The 24,655-nt window shown below is 43.1% G+C and overlaps 1 protein-coding gene across 1 annotated transcript in view; it reads left to right on the forward strand.

Annotated features, from left to right (window-relative positions):
- Positions 1–24,655, forward strand: part of ZNF407 (zinc finger protein 407) — a 295,118-nt gene that overhangs the window by 103,123 nt on the left and 167,340 nt on the right. Inside the window, exon 3 of the mRNA XM_087818909.1 lies at positions 15,899–15,973. Coding sequence (XP_087675035.1) covers positions 15,899–15,973 — 75 coding nt within the window. The remainder of the gene's footprint in view (positions 1–15,898; positions 15,974–24,655) is intronic.

The raw sequence follows: 24,655 nt of genomic DNA on the forward strand, positions 1-24,655 counted from the left end.
AGCTGTTTATAGAGTTACTTACACTGCTTCCTTTCCAATCTGTACTTTCTCTCTCTTTTTCCTTGCCCACCTTCCCTGGCTAAAATCTTTGTACCATGTTGAATAGAAGTGTTAAGAGCAAACATCTTTGCCTTGTTCCTGATCTTAGAGTTGATGGCATGCATTCTTTCACCATTAGGTGCAATATTGGCTGTGGTTTTTTGTAGATGATCTTTAGTGGGTTCCCTTCAATACAAAACTTGCGGAGTGTGTTTTTCACGGAGGAATGTTGAATATTGTTAAATGCCTTTTCTGCATCTATTGAGATGGTCATGTGGTTTTGATGATCGTAGTCTGTTAACAGGATATGTTATATTCACTGGTTTTTGTATGTTAAACTAAAGTTGCATTCTTAAAGTAAATCCCACTTGGTAGACCTATGTAACCCTCCTCATGTGTTGCTGGTTTCAGGTTTTTGTGTTTTACTGACAGGTAAGGCATTTGTGTTCCAAAGGGGATGATGTCTTCATCTCGTGTCTGTATCAAAGTAACAGGTCTCGTAGATTCAGTGGGAAATCTTTGCTCCTTTTCTGTTTTTTGGAGGAATTGTGAAGAATTGGTTTTAATTACTTTTCAAATTTCTAATAGAATTCACCAGTAAAGCCATCTGAACCTGGGCTTTTCTTTCTTTTTTTTATTCTTCACCTGAGGGTATGTTTGTGTTTTTTAAAAGTGGATTTTTAAAGAGAGAGGTAGGGAGACAGATACCGATGTGAGAGAGAAACACCGATGGGTTGCCTTCGGTACGTGCCCTGACTGGGGATCGAACACACAGCCTAGGTATGTGCCCTGACCAGGAATCAAACCTGCAACCTTTTGGTGCAGCCAACCAACAGAGCCACCTGGCCCGGGCCCTGGGCTATTCTTTCTTTGAACTTTTCCAATAACTAGTTTAGTCTCTTTACTTGTTATGGGTCTGTGCACATTATTTCATTTCAGTCAGTGTCACTTGTTTTTTTTAGGAATTTGTGTATTTCATCTAGTTTATCTAATTTATTTGCATGCAGTTGTTCGTAGTATTTTTATTTATTTATTTTTAAAATATATCTTTATTGATTTCAGAGAGAGGAAAGGAGAGGGAGAGAGAGAGAAATAGAAACATCAATGATGAGAGGGTCTTTGATAGAGCCCACAACCGGGCATGTGCCCTGACTGGGAATCGAACCCCGATGGCCTGGATCCTAGGTCAACGCTCAACCGCTGAGCCACACCCGGCCGGGCTCGTAGTATTTTTAATCCCTTTTATTTCTGTAAGCTCAGAAATAATGACCCCTATTTTACTGTAATTTAATAATTTTATTCTTTTTGTTGTTGATTGTTGTAGATAACAGTTTGTTTTGATGATCTCTTCAAAGTGCCAATATTTCTATTTCCTTAGCAGAGATATCTCATGAATAATTGGGGGAAAGAGTCTAGTTTATGAACCTCAAACCAGCAGTTGCCTTCTCTTACTCCAGAACTGACGTTTCACAAGTCAGAAAACCCTAGAGTCACTGAAGAAGTAGTCAGTGTGGGCCTCTGTCGTGTAGGAGTGTAGAGTGTCTGAAATATTAGTGTTTTCCAGTTGAATTTTTCATGGATGTGCCTTGTGAAATTTGCCTTCTTTTTAAATGTTATCTTTAATTTGACTTAAAGGAAAAAAGATTTACTGAAATATAATTGTCATACAGAAATCTGTGCACATTTAAAATGTACAATTTGATGAGTATTGTAAGATATGTACATATTTATGTATATATATATTTTTATTTCCATGAAGCTAGCACCTCAAAGAGGATGACATATCCATAACTGCCAGCAAGTTCCATGTTTTCCTCTGTAATCCTTGATTCCTGCCTTCCCTCCCATCTCCTAGCAATGTAGCTTGTATTTTCTGGAATTATCTTTTTCACCATTTGAAATATATGTATGGTAAGTGTTTTAATATCCTTGTCTGATAATTTTAATATCTTGTCTGTTCTGGTTGGTTTTAGGTAATTAATTTTTCTCATTTTTGTGGGTCATATTTTCCTGCTTCTCTGCCTGACTGGTAATTTTTCATTTTATTTTCAACATTGTGAATTTTACTTTGTTGCTAGCATTTATTTTGTATTTCAATAAATATGCTTGAACTTTGTTCTGAGATGCAGTTAATTTACTTGAAAAGTGTTGACATTTTGTGCTTCACTTTTGAGTGGATCTAGAACGGTGCTCAGTCTGGCTAACTACCCTCTACCCCTGAGGCTGAGCTTCCTGGGAGACCCAGAGCCCTGGGGTTCTCAGGGCCGGCCCTGTGTGTGCACCCCTGAGTGTGCCTCCAGTCTCTCCTGTTTGTGCTCACTCCACCACCGTGATTTCTTCCCACACGCACCTCCTCAGTAATTAGCTGAATACTCTGCACACACCCTCTGCAGACCTTGAGCTCCCTTTCTGCATGTGGAGGTCTCTCCTCTCTGTGACTCTGTCCTGTGACACACTGTCCTGTGACGTCCAGCACCTGGGCTTCACGCAGTCTCATTTTGTCTCAACTCAGGGTGTCTGCTCATCTCCAGCTGCTTTCCCCCACCTTGTTCTACCGTCTGACAGTGGTCTCACTGGATCACTTGCTTTGCCCTATGTCTGTGTCTTAAAAAATTACTTCATATATGGTGTTGATTTTTGGTTATTTCCGGTGGGAATAGGTAAATCCATGTCACTCCATCGGTAAATTCTGAATCAGTAAGGCATTTTGGACCACTGTGATATATCCGTTTGTGTTTTTATGTGTGCTGTGAATAAAGTTAAGGGATTTGGTCTTGTACAACTGAGCGAGCTTTCAGCCAGTCTCTGTGAGGCCTTGTTGTTGACCCTGATGTGGAATTGAAATTCTCAAGGAGGCAGCGGAGAAAGGAGGAGTGGGAACTGAGAGAACCAGGGCGAGAGGGAGCCCACAGTATGACTCAGAGCCCTGAATGTTGCCTCCATCGTTGGTGGGGGATTTCTGCAGCAGCTGCCTGGTCTCTTCCTCTGTTACGAAAATGCACACAGTTGGTCAGGAGTCAGAGAAGCTGGTGGAGGTCCTGGATGGCAGAGAGTAGTGTTTGTTGTTGCTGGGTGGTCCAGGTGGTAAATGATAATACGTGGGAGCCATCGCCCCATTTCTGCCCTTGGGTGTGGCCTTCCCTAACTGGATTCCTGTGTGCTGGGAGCGGAACTCTGGGCATCGTCGTTTGGCCCAGCCACACTGACATATTACAGACTCCTTACCCTTGTCCTCTTTGCACCTGTGCATGTCGTCTTAATCTCCATTTAATCTCTAATAGCAACAGAAAGGGTGCTGGGCTTCTGCCTCAGGTGACGCACCACCCAGTAGACCACCAGCGGTTTGCTGCCTGTCCCCCGGGAGACACATGCACGAGCCACGTTTTACCTGGGGGGCGAGGGGGAGCGTTACTCATTCTTCTGTCTAATCCATACCCTCTTTGCTGGCTATAATTTAATGAGTTATAAAGGTAACATTGTTAACATACCTTATTTTAAATGATAAGGGGATTAAAAAGGGACAAAATGATTCTGACTTTATTATTATTTTATATTCCTGAGTGTGTTTATTTCAGTTGGTTCACTTTATTTTATTGTAAGTTATTATAGGAAAGGAATTCAGCCAGAACTCTTATTAATGACACTCTGCCTTTCTCTAGCGCAGTGTCATTGACGATGACGGCCATCTCCCAAAGCATGGCCCGTTTTGATGTGCCTGCTGAATCCTTAAGTAAAGATTAAATTCTGTTTCATAGAATTTCATTATAAAATGCGTTCTGTTGTGTTCTATTTTTTTGCGTAGTTAAAATCCAAGTTAAGATCCTTATCTTAACTCCGTATAAACCTTGATACGAGATGCAGACTACCCCTCATCTGCGCATACCTTTCTTGTAGAAATGGTATGTTCCTGCCGTGATTGCAAAAGGAGGTTGAGTCGTTCTGAAATCTCCGTTTTTGGCTTTTAGTTATAAATAGCTTGATAAATGTTGGTTAAACATATTGAATGTGCATGACCACTTTCAATTTGAATATTCTTGTTTACCAAATAATATTTTTAAAGTAACGAGAAGTCTTTTTATTTCCCCCCCGGAATTGCTGTTAAACCTGAGCTGCCCGTGCTGCGTTTTGGAAATAGCGCTGTTGACAGTCGGCGCCTCCCTTGTCAGTTCCCCGATGGGAATCACGGGGCGCTTCTCAGTGGGTGTTAGATCTTGGTCGTAGCTCTGAGCCCACCGTCTGCCACCGCCCATGGCTCGGCCACCTCCAGCTCCTCTCGGACAGGGCTGGCCACCTGGGTACTTAAAATATCACAGAAGAATTTGAAGGCAAATTACATATGAAAGTGGAAATCCCTTTTCGGGTGGATTATTGATGAGTGTTTTATTCCCTGACATAGACACCCTTGTGTATTTCAGCTCCTGCACATTTAGTCAATGAAGACAATACGGGATTATAGAGACTCTTAATTTACTAACAGTAATCATTTAGGAGACTTCGGCATTTCACGCAGTGTTAGGTACTTCACTAGAGGCTTCTGTATACTGCCTACACATATATTTTTCTCTAACTATTGCTCTATTTGATTCCTTTTACCCCAGTTTTCTTATTTGGAAGTTAGGGCTAGTAATACCATATAGCTGATAATTCCTGGTAATGTTTATCACCCCCTCTCCAAGATGGTACATTTCATGGGTATTGAGTTTTTCCTCCTTGCCCTGCCCTGGGAGGAAGGTCTCCGTGTGCTGGTGGATGAAAGTGGGGGTTAGAGCCCTGCGAGCCGTGCAGGGTCCAGGTGGGGCTGTGGCCTCTCCCTCCTCCTCTGGGGTGGGATCCAAATCCTCACCATCCCTGTACAATCAGCTGCCAGCTGTCGAGTCACACTTCCTGGGGTGTGATCTTCACAATCACCCCAAGGGGACGGTGTCTTCATCTGGTCACCAAGGCCAGACGCAGCCCAGGACCGCTGCCGCAGGCTGTGCCCCGCGCCTTTCCGGGGGGCTGTGTGTATTTCATTTCTGTGGACTGTTACCACTTTCCGCTCCCAGGATGAGGGCTACAGTAACAGGAGGTCCCACCGTTGCTGTGCCACCTTCAGAAGAGTTGAGGTGGCTCCAGGTAAAGGGCTCTGTATTGAGCTCTGTGGCTTGTGAGCAGTGTCTTCTGTCTCTCCTTCCTTTCCGTCAATTCCTTCCTTCTGACACGGTAATTATTCTGAACCCATCTAATAACCTCATCTGTTTCTGACCCCTCTTCCAGGCCTCAAGTGACTGGTTATGGCCATCCCCATTTGATAGTTCATCACAAATATAGTTGTTTACTAAAGTTCATACTCCCCTTCCCCCCCCCCCACAGTTTAGGTATCAGTAATTTCATTTTGTCTTACATGTGACTGTTATTAATTGAACCAGGGCCACATCACTGTTACCAGAAGAGCATAGCTCAGACCCAGGTTTTTGACTCTTATTTCAGCATTTTTTTATTGTGTGGCTGCTTATATTGTTTCTCAAGCCATTATTGATTTCCTTACTTATTTTGGCAAATGACTTTTTGGTTAAAAATAACAAACACAGCAGACCCCTGAAATAAGACCAAATGCCTGAATGAGAGTTTGTAAGGTGGAGACAAGCAGAGTGACTCAGCAGTGAGGTGCAGCCCTGGTTCCAGTCCTGACTCTGACGCACCGGCAGCTTGGGGCTCACTGATGTACGTGCACCTCTCGTTGGTCCCCTGTCGAATGTCTTGTGCTGAGGAGGAATTATCTGGTGTATAAAAGCACTCAGAACGTAGCAGCATTCCTCCCTACAAACAACACAACACAAAACAAAACATAGCCTAACGTGTGACTGCTTTCATTATTAAGAATGTGGTTAATATTTGGAATTCTACACTGTAATATTAAGGTCTTCGGGGTATAATATTTATAGTTCTGACAATACTAATAGTTGTATTTTTTTAGGGCCGCTTATTAAGTGACAGTAGGATTAATTCTTGAAATAAAGGAGTACTAACTTGCTGAATGCCTTCCCTTCCTCTTCTGTACATTGTACGGAACCGTGTGTGTGTGTGTGTGTGTGTAACTACCTTAAGGTTCCTTATAGGACTATTTCTGATGTTCGCTGCAGTTCACATCTGATAGTACCTGGAAGCTCACACCTGGTTTTTGGACATAGAATGCTTACCCCCAGGAAAGGTGTTTCTTCATGGGGATTCTTCAGTAAATGTAATAGTATTTTTTTTTTTTTGGAGAAGCAGAAACATTCAGGAAAATAATTATAATTTTAAATCATTAAAGGGTTCCTGATAATTGTAACTGTAGGATGTCGATAATTTGTTATTGAAGGAAGTTGCTTTATGTGAAATTACAAGGGTACTTTTTAGACATGGAAGGCATGGATTTTGTGATGATTATAGCCTTCCAAGAAATTGTGTCCTGAGATATGTGAGAAATAGTCAAAGACATAGAAAGAATTTTCCTTTGAACCACAGGGATTTGAGCTGCATGGGTCCACTTATACACGGATTTGGTTCAATAAATACGGTCAATTTATTTTCTTAATAACGTTTTCTTTTCTCTAGCTTATTGTATTGTAAGAATGCAGTATATAATACATATAAGATACAAACTATAAGGCTTCCAGTCAACAGCAGGCTATTAGTAGTTGAGTTTTGGGGAAGTCAAGCATACATGGAATTTTGACTGCACGGAAGGTCGGCGTCCTAACCCCTGTGCTGTCCAAGGGTCAACTGTACTGGGCTTGGCCTAGCAGTGATTTCGTTAAGGAGTTTGAGCAATGTAATTTTCAGGTGTCAACACCTGTATATAATGTATTTCATTTTATGTATTATGTCAGTGATGTTTTAACACTTCATTAAAGCTTTCTTTATATTTCACTGTGTAGCGTATTTTCGTTCTGACAGCAGCCATAGTGTGGCCCTGATTTCCAACACTTGGAGATAAAACATGTTTCTTGATTTTTAAATAATGAAACCAGTGCGTCTCAGTTGGCTGCTGTCTTAATGGTCAGCATCTTTATGATTATTTCTGAGCATAGTTATCTTGTTGACTGATTGAATGTTGTCTGACTTTTTCCACAGATCATTAAATTTTACTTTGTATTTTTATCATGTGGTAAATATTTTCTTTTCAAATTTAAGAGCATTTTTCTAATTTAAAAAATGTCTTCTAAGTCAGCTACTTGGTTTTTCACTCATTGGTTGGAAAGATTCATTTTCATGTAAAACAGTATTTATTACAGTGATTGTATTTGTGAGCTCTTTTATTTCTGGAGTGTTGCATTTTCTCTTTCTCTTGTTTTCCATGAGGGTGTAATCTTTCATTAGGAGACACGGAGTGGGGGAAAGAACTCTGGATAAATGTCACTAGGTGTGAATCCTACATTTGCATTTTCAGCTCCTTGGCCACATTTTCTTGAAAAAGTCAAAGTCAGTTGCCTTCCTGGAGCCCCAGTTCCCTCCTCTCCGAGGCTGGGCTGGTAATTCCCACGCTGCCCACCCGTCAGCTGTCGGGGCCCGTCGGAGCCTGTCTGTCTAAAATGCAAAGCATCGTGGTATTTTTTTGCTTTAAAATTTTTTACTTACTGTAGATAAATAAAGAATATACGTAATTGAAAACTGAATCTCATGTCAGAGCAAATTTATTACTTCTGTTTCTGTATGTTTGTAGGCTGGAATACAAAAACGCACACCCATGGGCTCTGTGGGAGGTGATGTGTTGGTCCTGCTCAGACCTCTGTGGCACGAGGAGTGCTTTGCACTTTTTCCTGATGCCTGTGTTCTGAGGTAGCCATGCCACTGCTTAGCTTGTCCTCATCTTTGTTGAGGGGTAGCCTTTTTGCCTTTATTTCAGATTCTTTCTCCAGGATGTATTCCAGAAACTGGACTATCTGTTCAGAATGACCATTGGCGACTAGCCTTGGCTCTCTTGGGACTTGGTGCTTTGTTCAGCTCAGAAAGGAACCTGGGATGTTTGTGCACTAAGGTGCGGTGTGAACCTTCGCAGGCGGATGGTGTGATGGTGCGTGGGACAAACTGAGGGCAGCACCTGCAGCGGCGGCGCTCTGGTGACACGGCCTGGTCTGCTGTCATTGTGCAGAAAGGAGAAGCGAGGGTTCATAGGGAAATGAGTGAAGATGACGGATGACCTACAGCCTTGAGAATACGGTTACTGAATTGGGAAGGCCTTGCGGGCGGCAGGAGTAGGGTCCGGAGGAGACGAGACGGTTAGTGAGGGAAGATCCTGGCTGTCGGGCGGGTTTCGAGGTACTGTCAGTTCAGACGAGACGTGCCCTGGGAAAGGCCACGAGTGGAGGGTTAGCCACCAGGGGCTGTGCATTGAAGCCCAGGAAAGGAGTCACAGTTTTGAAATAAGACCACGTGTGAGTAAAAGTATCAACCTGAGGGGCTGGGAGCGGGAACAAGAATCGGCAGTAGCGAGAAGCGGGAAGTGATCAGAAGGGCTTAGAGCTAGCCCTTGAAGCAGGCTGTTAGAAGGTAAGGCAACTGTAGTGACCAGTCCAGTCACACCTTCCGTAGATGCAGTGTGACTTATTTACAGAAGTTTATCTGTATGCCACTTGAAAATAGGTCACAGTCTATTTTAGGATAATGAAAAGAGGCAATCGATAGTTACAATAAACACTCGTGGGCCAGATTACAGCATTTGGTACGTGCCAGTCGAGCGCCTCTGTGTTTCCTCTTCTGCCCACCACATATTGATTACTCTGTTGGTTGATTTATTTACTTCCTAGCTTTGTGCATTGAAAGGTCTTGGGCTCATTGATACCCAATAGCAGTCATCAGTTGGCACCTAGATCTTACTCCTTACTTAGGACACTAGGCTGACTGCAGGTCTACAGCACAAGAGGACACAGGGATCCTGGGACACCTTGTGCTGGGAAACAGGAAATACCTGAGCACATGAGGGGAGATGTCAAAGGACATAGTAGCCAGCCTTAAAGGGCCTCCATGGGCCAATTTGGGGGTAATTTGAGAATCACAAACCATAATTATGGTAATTTATCATAAAACATGGCATAGAAACGGAAATCCAAGAGCCCATTTAAAATGCTCGTGGAGGAGAGAGGGTGAGAGAGAGCCTATGACAGTTGGAAAGATGAAGTTCTTTATAGAAGAAAGCCAGCTGGTAAATGTGAGAGGGATGATAGATTCAGGACACTCCCAGGCTGCAGCATTCATCAATGAGCATGGGAACCACAGGAGGTGGTTGACAGAGACAGGGCGTTCACACTGTCTGCTTCCAGAGACCACCCACCTTCCTTGCTCACAGTCCAGTTAGTATACCTTCAAAGCAGCAGAGCACCTCCAACCTCGTATCAGCTCTTCCTCCTACCCTTCTTCCATCTTCCTCTAACCCTTTAAGGACACTTTGAGCACACCAAGTCTACCCAGATAACCCTGGATAATTTTCCTACTCTAGTGTCAGCGGCTTTGCCACTGTCATTGCTCCTGCCGTGGACCCAGCAGGTTTCAGAGATCAGGCTGTGGACATCTTTCAGGAGAATGCACTTATCACAACCTGAAAACCCATATCCATCCACCTTTTATAACTATACCATTAAAAATGGAAATCAACATGTAAAGCCATAGCATAAGAATAGTCTATTCAATATGGTCATTTTCAGAACGGTAATATCCTATTAATCATAAAAAAGACATATTACACAAAATGGCAGAATTATCTCTATATTTTAATGACAAGTGACATTTGCTGTAAAAGCCAGGCCACTTTTTGATAATAGATTTTTGTATATGTAGAGCTTACATAGGAAAGGGATGGTGACCATTCCTTGGAGAACTCTTCTGTAATGTCCTGCTTATGCTTTGTTTCAGCCTGTGGGCTTCAGCAGCCCAGTAGGCTGCTGCTGCTGCTAAGCAAGCATTAGGTGTTCTAGCTTGAACTCAGAAAATGGGATGGCTGTGATTGACCAGGAGTGCTGATTTTAAGGAGAGGGACCTTTTCAAGTTCGGATTGTGGCAGTGAGAGTTTTAGTGCACCCTGCGACCCATTTGTGAAGGGATGTCTTGTTTCTCCCTCCTCAATGCCGCATCACCTCTTTACACATTGCCCAGTGAATGTAGAGAGAGGCGACCTGTTGTCCACCTTGTGCCTCCAGATGCTACTTAGTTGCTTGCTGTATATAATTGTTACCATTTATTGAGTGATGGCTGTGTAACAGCCACTGTGCTGAATAATGCCCTTTTGTACATATCAGAGATAAGAGTTATCCCCACAGTGCGATTAGGGAGCAGAGGGTTAGTGTGACTAGAAGTGGTACAGGTCGGCCACGTGGTGAGCGCTGGAGGCAGGGTCCCATCTCAGTCCTCGTGCCTGCACAGCCTCTGCCTCATGCAGCGTAAACTCAGTCACCTTTACATCCCAGTTTCGCGATTCCTCAGCTCTCCAGAGCATTTTGTCAACCGTGTCCTGAAGACACACTTGTGGGAGATGTAACGGGTTTGCTATGACAACAGGATCTGGTGGCTCGAGAACGTCCCACACGTCCCTCCCTGCCTCGGAACCCCAGCTCCTCCTGCCTGGGGTCTGCAGGTCCCGCTCTTCTGTCCCCCCACTGTCCACTGTTTAATTGCACTGGGGTTCCTATGAATTAGGGTTCCTAATCTGATTCACAGGTGGCAGGCAGCCCCTCTTCCTGCTCACTTGGCGCCCAGTTCTAGATGCACTGGCCAGTGGGAATGAGGTAGAACATGGGGCGGGGGGAAGGGATTGTTTCCTGAACCTTTGAGCCTGAGGTAGTTAATAGCAGTGGCTAAAAGTGGTAGAGATTTATGTAATGCTAAGAGTGTGTCAGGCACCATTCTCTGCACTGTGCAAACATTAACCTTATGACTGTCATAGCAGCCCATGAGGTAGGAACAGTTACTAGCATCCCATTTTATATACAAGGAAGGGGAAACCGCGACACCTGGTTGCGTGACAGGTGTAAGTTTACAGTGCAGGCTCCTGGTGGACCCGGATGGAAGCTCAGGCAGTTTCTGTCCTGAATCCTGCTCCTGATGTGTTAGTGCTCCTGCCCAGTCAGTGCTCTCATGCCTCCGTCTTGGGTCGCAGGGGTCAGGGGGGACCCCTGGGAGGTGTCCACTGGGGTGCCTTCTCCAGCTGTGGCAGCACCTGGGCTCTGCACCTGTGGGAATGCCTGGGCCTCTGTAGAGACCAGAAAGGAAGGAAGGTATTGCGGTGGGAGGCAGGACCAAAGGCCGACCTGGGAGACTCGGGCCACAGTGGGCTCTGTCCTGACAGTGGGGACAGGATCGACAGCGATGCGGCTTTCTGGGCAGATTTGCTTTCTTGTGGGACTCTGGGACTTAGAATGAGTCTAAACCCTTTGGAAATAACTAATGTTTCTTTTAAAGATATGTTAAAATGCAAAGTTTAGAATTTTCACTCACTTAGGCCATTCTTTCTCCCAGTTAGGTAAAATTATTATTTTTAATATAGAGATTTATCAGAGTCAAAAACAAAACAGAACTGTGTGTGGCCACATGAATGTGTGACTGTTCCTTATTCTTTGCTTGTTGCTATTATTCTATCTTGGGGACACCCCCACCCCCACAACACCTTGGAGATTGATGTAAACAGAGACAGGTGTCTGATGTAAAGGAGTCAGAGCGCTTGTTCAAGTCGCAGGTCAGTGCCACTCACACAGGTAGCTGTGTTGTTGCAGCTGATGGGTTTGTCTGTCTCTCGTCTTGCATATCACCTGAAATTTCATTGGCGCTGTTTTGCATATCACGAGGGTGCTGCCGCAACTGGCCTGCAGGCTTTCGCAGTGAAACCCTGCAATTGTTTTTTGCTAGATGTTGCCCTTGCACGACAGGATTAGAAATAGCAGTGCTAACACAGCTGTGGTTTATTGAGGTCCTTCACCTGCCCCTCATGCAACGTGTGTTTGCCTTGTTCTGTTTCATCTTCACAAAACTCCCAGGGAGAGTTGCTTTCCTCACATTGCAATGGAGACAACTGCCACTCAGAATGTCCTCAGTGTTCTCAGTCACACAGGTCCTGGAGGACAGAGCCATGACCAGATGCACCTTTGCCCACTCTCTGCACGTGTCTGTGAACTGCTCTGGGACACACAGCCTGTGCAGACCTGCCCTTGGTCTCTGCTTTAGACATGGACGTGGACAGGGTGGGGGTCAGGCTGCCCTGTGCCATGACTCTGGGTGTCGCTTGCCTTTATGTCTCTCTGCATTCATGGTGGCGCATTTTATTTACTTTAATAGGTCAGTCAGATAATTTTTCGTGATTCTCAAGTTAAAATAATTCTGCAGTGATAAAACCTATGGAACTGAAGGAAGAGGTTTTTGTTGTATTGATATTGTGTAGGAAAAAATATTTTAAAATGAGATAAAATACGAAGTTTTGTGCTGAAAAGTAGAAACCCGTGGCTGGGGTGTAGGTGTTATTACTTGCTGCTCTTTGACACCAAAACCAGTTTTAAGTGATGCTATTTCAGGCAATTACAGATACTTGGAAATCAATCATATTTAAGAAACGCTGTTTTTTATTATTTCAAGGTGTTCCTTCAGGTTGTCAGGCACTGCCAGATGGAGAGCCTCGGAGGCTGTGTCCTAGCCTGGCTGTGCCCTTACCCTCAGCACCGTCCATCGGCCTCCTGTTAGGCATCCCGTGGATGTCACTGGGCCTCCCTGTTGAACAGGCCCCAGACTGGCCGTCTCCTCAGAGTGGCCAGGTGTTTCCAGGCAAAAACTCGAGTGATTTCTTTGCCTCCCCATCTAATCCATGTGGAAGTTTGGTTGACTCTAATCACAAGTATATATGTAGAATTTGACTGATCTCTTCTCTCCTGCTAACCCTTGGTCTAAGCCACTGTCACCTTTGCCTGGATTATTGCAAGAGTCAGTCAGGTCACCCCTCTTTTCTCTCCTCTCCTTTCCCCTTTCCCTCTGTCCCTCTCCCTCTCTCTCTCATAGAGGAATCTATTAAAATGGGAGTCTGCCATGTCTCCCCTCTGCTCTGATGCTTTCGAGGCTTTCCTTCCCGCTCTGGGTACCAGCCCAGGCTGACCTGGCACAGAAGCCGTCCCTGTCACGGAGCCCTCTGGCCCTGCCCCTGCCTGCATCGCACCCTCCGGGAGTGGGCCCCGCCGGCCCTCCCGCGTGTGAAATTCTGATCTGCTGCAGACAGTTCACATCTCCTTCCTCTTGTTTTCTGCCTTCCACGCATCGCCATTTAGAGGCGCACGGTTTCCCTTTGTTCTTGTCTGTTTCCCTCCCCGGGCTTCACGTTTTCCGAGGCAGGGGCTTCGGGTTGTTTTCTCACTGATGCCCTGCAGCTGCCGAGAGCTCTTCTGGCCTCGCGCAGATGCTGCGGAGAACACGAGCTGCCTCGTGCGCAGGTGCGGCGGGCCGAGGGCCGCCCCTTCCCGGTGGGGAGCTACGGGGGGAAGCTCCACGAGGGCCCGCTTGGCCCGATTTCCACCCCACCCACAGGAGCTGCCCGCGCTGGCACGTCGTGAGTGCTTAGTGCGCGTGGGACGCGGGGGGCGCGTGGGAAGGCAGGAGCAAGGCATCTCCACTCAGCTTTTCAGATTTGGGATCATTTTTGTATTACTTCTGGTGGTACCTAGATTATAAATTCTCCAAAATAATGAGCATGTTAGAAACGTTGAAGCAGCACCGTGAGGGTGGCCATGGAGGGTGGGCCACTCGGTCGTCGCGACGTGCTGGTGGCGTGATGTCCAAAGAGGCCGGCGGGGTTGTTTCTCTCAGTCACGCTCGGCTTATGATTTTTAACCGAGAAGATATGGAGACTTTTGCATTACTCATGCTTTCTGTGGACCGAACGTAAAGAATTTATACTTGCTTTAAATCAGATTTTGTGAATAAATCTTTTGCATTTGAGTATACTTCAGTGTGTTTTAGAATTATAAATTTTTCCATAGCAATAAAAATGGTTATCCCTCCACACATACAGCGTTGTAGATGCTCAGCAGACCATGTGAGCCTGCTGCCTCAGGTGGGAGCTGGCCTCCCTGTGTATTTTGTTCCCCTGTAAGGAGTAATATTTTCATTTCAGTTCTTAAAACTTAAACATTTTAATTAATAATTTTTTTCTTTTAAAAACTGCACTGCGTTTCCTAAGCTCAGGTCTCTTAAATTACACTCGCTCATGTAAATAAGCTGTGCTTTGCAACTTTGGGTTCTTAACCTTTGCTCTTTGCTATTAGCTTTATGTTTTTTTAATTATAGGAAAATAGAGGACAGTGGGGAAGTTACGACTTAAATGGACTGTTGTTATTACTGTATTCTTTCTTAAGGAAATGAAAAATGTTATTTATTTTGTCCAAATCAAGCAGAAACAAATACAGAATATTTTGTACTGTTATTTTTGCTAAGCCTTTAATATCATCACAGTTTGATTCTTATGTAATAATTATTTTTTCATTTTAATGATTGATGGTGGGATCAGTCATTTATAGCTGTAAAGGGTGCGTTGTTCATAGTTATCACATATTAAATGAAATAGAGTGAATGTTATTTTCAGTGCCTAGAGATGGATTGACTATTTGAATGATGAAGTCACAGTCACTTTAAAAATATAGGTATATTATTTTAGCCACAACACTGAGGTTCCGAAATATTGTATGAAAATAACCAAAATCAACGAACATGAGGAGAAAGAGGCTGTCCCAGCTTTAGAAGCCATCCCGGTCGTGGCCTTAAAAAGCCGTTCCAGTGGCCACGGCACTTCACCGCCTCACAGTGCCCGTCGTGCAGTCAGGTCCAGATGGATTCAGTGGTTAATGTTAAGAATCTTATAATATGCCAGTTTGATTTGTAGTCCTTCATATCATAGAATGCTAATTAAAATCATATTTTTGCATATGTCATGCCTTTCATGTACATATGCAAATAGATTCTGTTGCCTTTCAGCTACTAGTAATTAACTTTATGAAGGACACCTGTAATACATAATTAACAAAAATGTTTGCAAGCCTTTTACACGGAAAGTTAGAGTAAATTTATTTTATTTTTTTTTTTTTGCTCATGAAGAGAACCATTTGAGTTTGATGCTTCTGAGGGAGATCTAAATTGTGTTAAACAATCACAGCGTCATTAAGTCCATGTTGTACCGTATTCAGTGGAAGAAGGGTGCTCCGTGGCCGGACTGCAGATTCCTGTCCATTCCATATTTATGTCAACACAGTCGAGTTAAGTGAGCTGATTTGTGTATGAAATAAGATAGCATGTCAGGGAATACTTTTTGTTTTAGTGATTAACATCTTCTTGGCACTTTAGCACTTTTTTTTTTTTTGCCTGTGCTGCAAATACAGTAAACATTTATATAATTGTTAAAACCCTCTCTTCAAATTATTATCATGTTTTTAAGGCAACTTCATGAAAGCTATTCATTTTGTCTTTTACAGTCCCTTAAATGTTTAATAAAGTGACATTTTCTGGAATCGTCTCTTGATTGAAGCGTGGGATCAACCAGGGGGCAGTGAATGTTATTACATGGAGATACCGCTTCCTCCTGCCTAACTGACGGCGACGACAGTGACTAGAGAACTGAGATCACTGTTCTGGCCACGCTAGTTAGTAAACTCAAATAAGAACATGGATCGGGCAGTTTAAATGCAGTTGTTTTTTCTGGCTTCCAAGTATTGCAGTTCATTTAATCTGTATGCCAGCTTTTTGTTTATCCAAGAGTGCCATTGTAATGTGCATTGTTATGTTATATCCATATATTCATGCCTGTTTTTAAATACTTTTTGTACATAGTTCTAGCAGAGAGTCAAGTTTTAGTTCTTTAACTACTGTTATTTTTATTTTTTAGGGTTGCTTTTGTAATGAAGAAGCACTTAAATACTCATCTACTAGGCAAACATGGAGTTGGCACCCCTAAAGAAAGGTAATTTTCATTCATTTTGAAAACTTAAAAATATATTTTCATTTCAGAATTTGGTTAATAAGGTGACTTCTAGAATTTTTATCAAGTCAGTACACATGGTTTGCATTTGTGGTGCTCTGTTGTTGTATATCATGTTTTGTGCCATTCTCTCACAAAAATTTACTGTCATATTAACGTTTGAAAAGATTTGCGGGACTTTGAGTTTGCGATTTTGTAAAATGACCTTGAAACAGTAGAAGAGTTAAATTAGAGGGGATTGACCTCTGTCAATGCATTTAAATGAGCTAAAGTAAATATGTAAGACTATACTGTGTCTGTTTTCCCCTGTATTTTTATTTTGAGGTTTTAAAATAACATTTTTGAATTCTTACTGTGGAATTAAACATTGCTGATATTAAGAAATATATCTTTGTCATTCCCCAAATAATACGACAGTTGCCATGTCATGAAAAATAACACTACAATTATTATGTCGTCAGCTGCCAGGCTTTCTTTTTTCTTGCTACTGTATCATAATTAGCTTCATCACCTAGAGTTAATCACATTAGGTGAGCTGAAATACAGGCATGTCAGCCACCGGGCGAGCATGGCTACTTCTGAAATTTTCTAACACCGGCAGCTACTCAGACCCAGGGCAGGTACTCACCTTCCTTTGAAGACATCGCTTTTCAACTTTCCCCAAATCCTCCAAGATGGTGTTGGAAATTCTGGACACTCCCAGAAAGTTGTTTTAATACTCTTTTAAAATGTCAATAATCATGCAACTCAATGTGTCACTCTGTAGCCTCAGGCCTCTTCTGCCTTATTTTAAATGTTTAATTGCCTTTTTAAAAATTTAAAATGCTCCTAAAGTATTTTCTATGTTTACAAGAAATTTGACTTGACTTTTCGACTGGAGGCATATTGTTTTCTTTAGCATTTAGTTTGGACATGACTGCTGTGTCAAAATATTGGGGCATCCCATATGTCTGCTTTCTGCCTTCGGTTTCTTATACTTCTCTTCATAACATTATATTTAATTTGAGCCAAAATGTATGTGTTGAACACATCCTGAATGGATTATTCTTGAAATTAAAAAAAATTGTATATTATTTAAGTTATAATTTGCAACTTGTTATGTTTCATAAGTTCAAAGCTGTGTTTCATTAGTGTTTAAGAAGGTAGAAACAAGACATTTCGTTGCTGGATTCTCGTTGCTTTCACACGCAGTGTCTCAGCTGTCCTGTGGCCTTGCTTGCAATGTATTCTTATTCTAGTTACAGATCTGAAGACTGGGATTCAGGAAGATACATTTTTAAAATTCAATATCTCATAATAAATGTTAGAATTATTTTTCTTACTCCAGTCTCAGCGCTTTTTCTTCTACTAATTATATTATCTCACATTGAGAATCTTTACATATAGGTACTTAGGGTGTTTTCTTCACAAATAAGTTTGAATGAAAACAATCTAGACTAGATAGTAACAAGGAAATATTTCTCTCCCATGTAACTAGTATACATTTGAACTCAAGTGTACCATTTATTATCTTATACATATACTTATGCTCCAGGCACCTTAAAAATAGTGGGTACCTTGTACATATTATGACAGGAGTTTGGAAACCCCAGATGTCCTGTCTGGTTTTCCCATTTACCTTTTCCTCTGCACTCCAGGATATCTCGTCTGCTCTCACCTGTTTTAGTCCCTAAAACAAAGGAAGTCCAGAAAGAGGCAAGAGAAAGATTGCATGTCTCTCTGCCCTCTGACACGTAGTCAGCTTTTTCAGCGTCATGGCACGATTTTTCTCCTAAAATCCGGAAATGAGCATCAAATGGGAAAGTGCCCCCCATCCTCTGGGTTGTTACCTTCTGAGTAGTCCAAGTTTATCTAAACATAGCATTTTTGATGGAATCATTTTTCCTCTTAAAAGCTCTGAGCTTCAGGGTGCTTCTTGTTTATGGTACCTGTTTATAGTACACTCCCTCTTATGCATGGAAATGCCAGGCCTGCAGCAGCAGTGTGAGCGTCCAGTGGATGTCCATAGCTGGAGAAGACTAAGGTTTAAGGACACAACCTAACACAGTAAATGCTACGGTCTCCTTCCTTCTAGCCTACCTTCCTCCATTCCTTCCAGGGGGAACTGATGCCTTTTACTGGTTGTAGGAAACAAAGAAACTCTTTATCAGCACGCTGAACCATCACCGTGGGCATAACTGTTCTCTAAATTAAGTTAAACATTTTTTTCTTACCTATTTAAAACATGAACGTCTTGGCAATAATTTTGCAAGCTTGCTATATTTTAATTTCTCCAGGACAGTATAATCAGTTTATTTTTTTATGTTTTGAATTTGATTCTCGCCTTTTATGCATTGCATATTATAGCAAATAGTAATAGAAGTTAGCTAAATAGGCTGTGACAATTAAATTAATAATGCATTTTGTTTTCAAGTATTTAGGCCTTGTGGTTTGACTGATATATGCAGAAATGATAATTTATTACAAATCAATTCATATGCTTACACTATCATTTGATGAACCAATAAATTTTGTCAGCATGACTGTGATTAGCAAAAGAAAACTAAATAATTTTAAATATATATATTTTTTTGATGCCATGAACTCATGAAGTGATGGCTTGTGTGAGAACAAACTTTCATGTTCCTTAATTTGCATGAATTTATTTCAAGGTCGTACATTGCTCTGTTTCTGAAATTTTATACACTTAAATATAAATAAATATAGCCAAATTCACATTTTAAAATGATAAACTCCAATTAATTTGCAAGCTCCCTCTAAAGGACTCCCTGCTTTCAACCACTTGACCCTCTTTGCAGTGCAGTGAGCCAGGGTATCTGTGTGACTTTAAGTTCGTTAGCGGGGATCTAGGAGACGAGCTCTGCCACAGCCACCAGGTGGAAGCAGCCGTGATCACCTCTGTGTGACGGCCAGGCCCTGCCACCGTGGAGGGCGCTGGCCTTGGTGGTTCAGCCTGGATATCAGCGGGCTGAGTGACTGTGAGTAGGAGGAGGGGGGCGACCACTCGGGACCCCTGACCTCGCCCCTGCTTCTGTGGTGTCGGGACCCCGTCAGGAAACCCCGCAGTGCCAGCATCTCAGGCTCGGGGCTGCCATGCGTGCTGAGCCACATGGACCAGGAGAGGGTTTTAAAGGGATGCCTGCACCCGTCTAGGAGTTAAATGATCTCACAGTCAAAGGAAACACGCTTGTTTTTCCCCGTTGCTGATGCGTATCCACATCAAAACCTCGGTGGGTTTCCATGAAGCAGCTTCGGGAGCGGCGTGTGAGGGTTGTGTCCTGCTGTCCGCGTGGCTGTGGGGTGAGTGCAGGCCCGGGCGGCTTGGGCTGCTCGGTGTTTTTGTTGAGGGGTAGGCGTCTCCCCCGGCCTCCTTCAGGCGGCCCAGCCCTGACCCTGGCACAGGCTGCTCCCCTTTATCAGACACTTGGGGTTGGGGGTTGGGACCTTTCTTTATTAGTACCTTTCATCTTACTGAGAAGTGAGATCTTTTTCCCACAGTCTCCCACGTACTAAACACCAGCTCGTCTGACTGTGGGACAGAAGCACTGAGAGTCTTTTGCCTTCGGTCTGGTCTCCTTTTCTCCAAACTTTTACACGTACGTGTAAAATTGTACGGAAGTATCACCATGGCTCCCCGTTGTTGGGCTTAGATGTAAGCCTCGCCCTTTTTCTCGAGCCCAGAACCGCCTGAGCCCGTCCTTCCTGGGAAGGCGTGTGTGCGTGCGCTCGGCTCTGTTGGGGCTTTGCTAGCGGCCTGTGGGTTGTCAGAAACTGGGCCGCTTTTAGGGGAGAGAACGCTTCGTATGGAACTGAATTCGGAAGAGACCGTGTTCACAGCATCGCCTCCACTCCTGTGATTGTCACTTTACCATCCGTTTCAAAGACATAACTTGCCTTTGGCTCAGTTATTACCGCATATATTTTTAAAAATTTTTTATTGAAGGATCAGTAGTTTTCCTCAGTGCTTGTTTTGTGTGAGTTTTGCGAGGTGGATACTGGTTTCTGTTTTACCATTGAAGCGAAGCTAGTTCTGGTGGATGCGTCGCGATAGGTCTGTCCCTCGTGTCCGTCGCTGTCTCCTGGCTCGTGTGCTGGTAACCTGCTGCTTACTGGTCTCCCGGTCACTTCTTCCCCGACTCTGACGGTTGGCAATCTTCTTTTTTCTTTTTCAAATTTAGGGTATTTCTAGGATATCCTCTGCTTTGAACAATATTTATATAAGCAGTAACTCCGTGGAGCCGGAATGGAGGACAGACCTACCAGCTCTTTTTATCGCTGTTGCTTATTCGAATGAGTGGAGATTGTTGTATTTTAATGACTTATTGCTGCTGCACAAGTGGAGGACCGCCTTTCTTCTGTGCTCTCCCTTCACCCATAGACGGCATCCAGTCCACACATTGGTACTGTGGTTCCTGGACCCTGCGTTATTGTGACAAAGTGGGACTGGAAGGCAGAGGGCTCTGCTCAGTGATTCACCCTCCTGTGCAGGGAAAGACAGGAGGAGGTCACATCTGTCAGCTAGCCAGGATTATCATCTTTAGAAATTTCCTTCTGTACTTTCTGACTTAAACTGATAATTTGTTAAGGTACATAGGAGATGAGTATATATTGTCTACCTAAGTCATCTTGTCAGCACGTGGGAAGTATTTCTAAATTAAATGGATAATTTAGACATTCTGTGGTTGCTTTATGACAAACGTTTTCTTCCCGAAATTGCTATTTTCTCTTACATTATAGATTTTCCAGTGAACATTAATAAAATAAGTTTCAGTGGTGTAGAATGCTGGGACCTCAGCTCCTCGTTTGTTTTTTGTTGAAGCTTCCAGCTCACTTTTTGGGGAGGTGTTTGGACCTAGAACGGGTAATTCTCAGGGTTCATTCTCTGAGGGGACAGAAGCCCTCTTTCCACGCCCATCAGTCCATGGGCTCCTCAGCTTCCATGAAGACTGGCCACCCTATGTGGAGTATTTGGGTCCTGAGTGCTCCTCAGATGATTGACTGCAGCTGGATGCAGATCCTTTCTATTCACTTGTTCATGTGCACTCAGTTTTACTAGGGAGCTGCTTTCCTTCACAGGGCTGGTTTCGTTTTTTCCTCCAATAAAACTGACTTTACTGATTTTGTACTTAGTTTATACGATGACTTAAATTTAAGAAGTAACCTTATAAAACCTGTCTACTTATTGTAAAGGTGGTATCTTGTTTACGCCATCTCTAGTTGGTCTCGTCTTCCTTTATATTCCTGTGGAGTATGTACAGAAACTCCTCCAGCCACCCCTTCTGTCTCCTAACAGAGAACCCCAAGACTCCAACAGTACCGCGCCCATCAGAACCCTGTTCCCTATGCTAGTCGGTGAGCTGCGGAACAGACGTGTGTCCTAGCGCTCACGGTCCTTGTCACGAGGGCGTCTCCTCCTGTTGCCTTCTCGTGCCTGTGGAGACGCAGGTGAAGCTGGGTTTTGTGGAGAAGCAGTGAGCTCTTCCACTTCAGTGCGTGTGTTCCCGTGGCTCTGGCATGCGATAACACATCGTGTTGAGTGTGAGAGTCGATTTTTCAGGGGATTGTTTTTTGCTACCATTTAGTCTGGTAATTCAATCAGATCTTAGATATAGGTGTGTTTGCTCTTTTAACAAAGTCAATGAGTAAGTGACCCCAGATAAGATGGATGGAATGTGTTAAATGCTCAGAGCCCAGGCGTCCCCCCGGCAGGCATCGAGAATATTTTTGGCTCTTCTCTTCTTTTACTTAAGTTACTTTCAGAACATGGGGCTCACACATCTGGACTCTGACTAAACTGTGCCTTAAGCTCTTGTCTTTAATTCCCCATCAGCGCCAGAATTAAAAAGAACAAAAGCCTGTATGTTCACTGCAGCCTTCAATTATGGTTAATTACCAACTTTATACAGCTTCATTACATGTCCTGACTTTGTGAGAAGTTCTTTATATTCATGATGTCTTGGTACTTGCTTATAAAAGTCCAAGATTAAAATTTTTCCTGAGGAATTTCTAGGAAACATAACCTCTCTGAAATAATTTCTGTAAAGTTGGATCAAAGCAATTTGACCATCCATTTTAACAGAAGAGAAACGCGATGTTTACATTTCATTACGCCACGGGGCTCTAATAGGAAAGGCCAAGGACTTACACAGGCTATTCTCTACGATGTTTTCCCTGCATTTTTTGGTCCTAGGGTCATTTGTGTAATCAATTGTGAGCTTAAAACAAAGGGCCAAACAATGTGGTATTGTCATCCTTGGCACCCAGAGGAGAGAACAGGCAGACAGTGAGGTTCCACAGGAGACGTGCGATCTTGTGTTAATCTCAAGACAAAATGACCATCCTACATGTCAGCTAATTCTTCACTCCTCTCTAAGGAATCATGACACCGACTGGTATTTACTAAGATATTAGCACCTCCTAAGGTTGAATCAGATGAAATCAACACGTAGGTTAAAAACTGCCAAATATTGGTAATTTCACATGAGTCGACCTGATTCTACTTAGAACTGTTTCTAGCATGTGATGTTAAAATGGAGATTTGCTTTGCAGGGAAATGATCATTTCCATTGAGTTTAATGTAGTCCAGTTCTCTCTTGTGTTGTGACAGTGATTCCTGGACATAGCATTGCGTAGTGTGGTTTCTGTCTCGGCACCCCTTCCAGTGTTTCCTCTCGGCTCCTGCTGGAGGCCAGGCCACCAGTCTCGGAGGCTGGGGCGGTGTGTACTGTCTCTCAGCGCCCAGACTTTGCCTCACTTTTCCTGGGTTTCCAGTCTGAGTAGTCACTTAGCAGGAAGCCTGATGTACTCAGTTCTTGGCACATTCTGTTCTGTTTTCCTTTGAGAAGGTGTGTGCCCTGTCCCTACAGTGGATAATTTCTTCTCTGTCTCGGCTTTGCAGAGGGTGATCGGCACTCTGAATATTCATAGGCTTAAGATACGTGACTCTACATTGGATCTCTTTTGGATGGGTGTTTCCCTAGCTGGTCTAATATGTGATTTGCGGTCGCATGTGAGAGAGGTCTTGCAGGTTAGCGAAGTTCTGTGACACTGTAATGTCCTTCTTACTGGAGTCCCCCTCCAGGGTGCTTTCGGCATCCACTTGTGCTCTCTCTCTCACCTGTGACGCTGGGCAGGATGCCTGCTCCTGTTTCTTAGGGTGATGGTGAAGGGGACAGGAAATCATAGTGATACGAATGCAGAAAATTATAGTATATGCACAGCATTTTATAATTAACAAAGTATTTGTTTTTAGATTAAAACAGTTTTCAGGTGCTATCTGTGTCCCTGTTTCATGCTAATCTGGTAGAGCAAAGAATTATGGGAAAAACAGCAGATTCAGTAGAAAACATATATGAAAGTTTTATTTAAATTAGACCCAATTTTTCTTAGAAGATAATTATAAAACGATAATTTCCCCATTCATTTTCACAGTGCGCTGTGGTGTTCAGACTGTCTTTTTCTCATCTCATAGTTATAATTATGTAATATGGACATACCATATATTTTTGGCAACTAGAAAGTGGCAGACCTATTGCTGGACTTCAGGCTTTTTCAAATTTATGCCTTTGCCTTTTGAAAAATATATTGTTTATATGATAATCAGATTTTGAAGTTGAGGAAAAATTTTAACAAAGGAATTATCCAAATATTATTTATGCTATTAGTACTCATAACAGTATCACTGCATGAACATATTTCAAAGCTTCAGTGAATTTTTGAGATCCTTCTTTTGATTAAACAGAAAAAAAATACTTTCCTAGAACACAACCATGTACAACCAGTGAAAGCTTAAGTGCTCTAGAGGCCTGACTCTGGAGGAGGGCCCCAAGGACCACGCCAGAGGTGGTGCACCTTCTCCGCCTCAGAGAAGCCATGGGCTCCTCCTCAGACCAAAGAAAAGTCTGCCCATGGAGCTCTTTTCCTTGTACAGTAAGCCACTGACTTGTGTGACTTACCATTCATAATATAGTGGATGCCTGAGTGAGGAGACATAATTAAATTTCTGTGGGAACTCTGGATTGAATCAGATCTGCTCAGAGGCCACTGAGTCAGGCTCTTAACTCACTTAGCTGATGATAGAGCCCAACCTTCGAGTCTCAGCACAGCTTTGTTTACTGTGCTCTGCTTGTCGAAATATCAATGCCTCTAACAAGTGATTAAAATCAAAACCATTTAATCAAACAGATCCAATGTTGGAGTTGATGAAAATAGAGAATGAAAAAAAATCAGAGAATGTAGTCATCCTTAGCTGGAAATATAAAAGTTGGGCTAAATCAAAACCTGGAATGGAATGTTCAAGCTCTCAGGCCTGGTGGTAAATTCACAGACATTCGTTGTATTATTGAGTAGACCAATAAAATAAGATGACGGTTTCTCACCAACAATAACCAAAGATGATTTTTTACCCAGTTCTGTGCCTGGAGGTCTATGGAGTAAGACCATGATTTCCCATATTTAAATGGCCCACATTATGCACTCGATGTGAAACAAAGGGAAGGTGGTGTGTAATGCTCTGACTCTGTTGAGTGAAGGAGAACACTGCCCTGCAAGCTGAAGAGATGGTGATCCACGAAGGGAAAACATCTGAGTGCAACAAAAATGTCGCATGTTAGAAAATCATTAATCTTTAAAAAGTCACCTGAGATAACAGTGGTGAACTGTTAG

This window comes from Miniopterus natalensis, chromosome 7 (genome assembly GCF_054644295.1).
Source record: "Miniopterus natalensis isolate mMinNat1 chromosome 7, mMinNat1.hap1, whole genome shotgun sequence".
NCBI lineage: Eukaryota > Metazoa > Chordata > Mammalia > Chiroptera > Miniopteridae > Miniopterus > Miniopterus natalensis.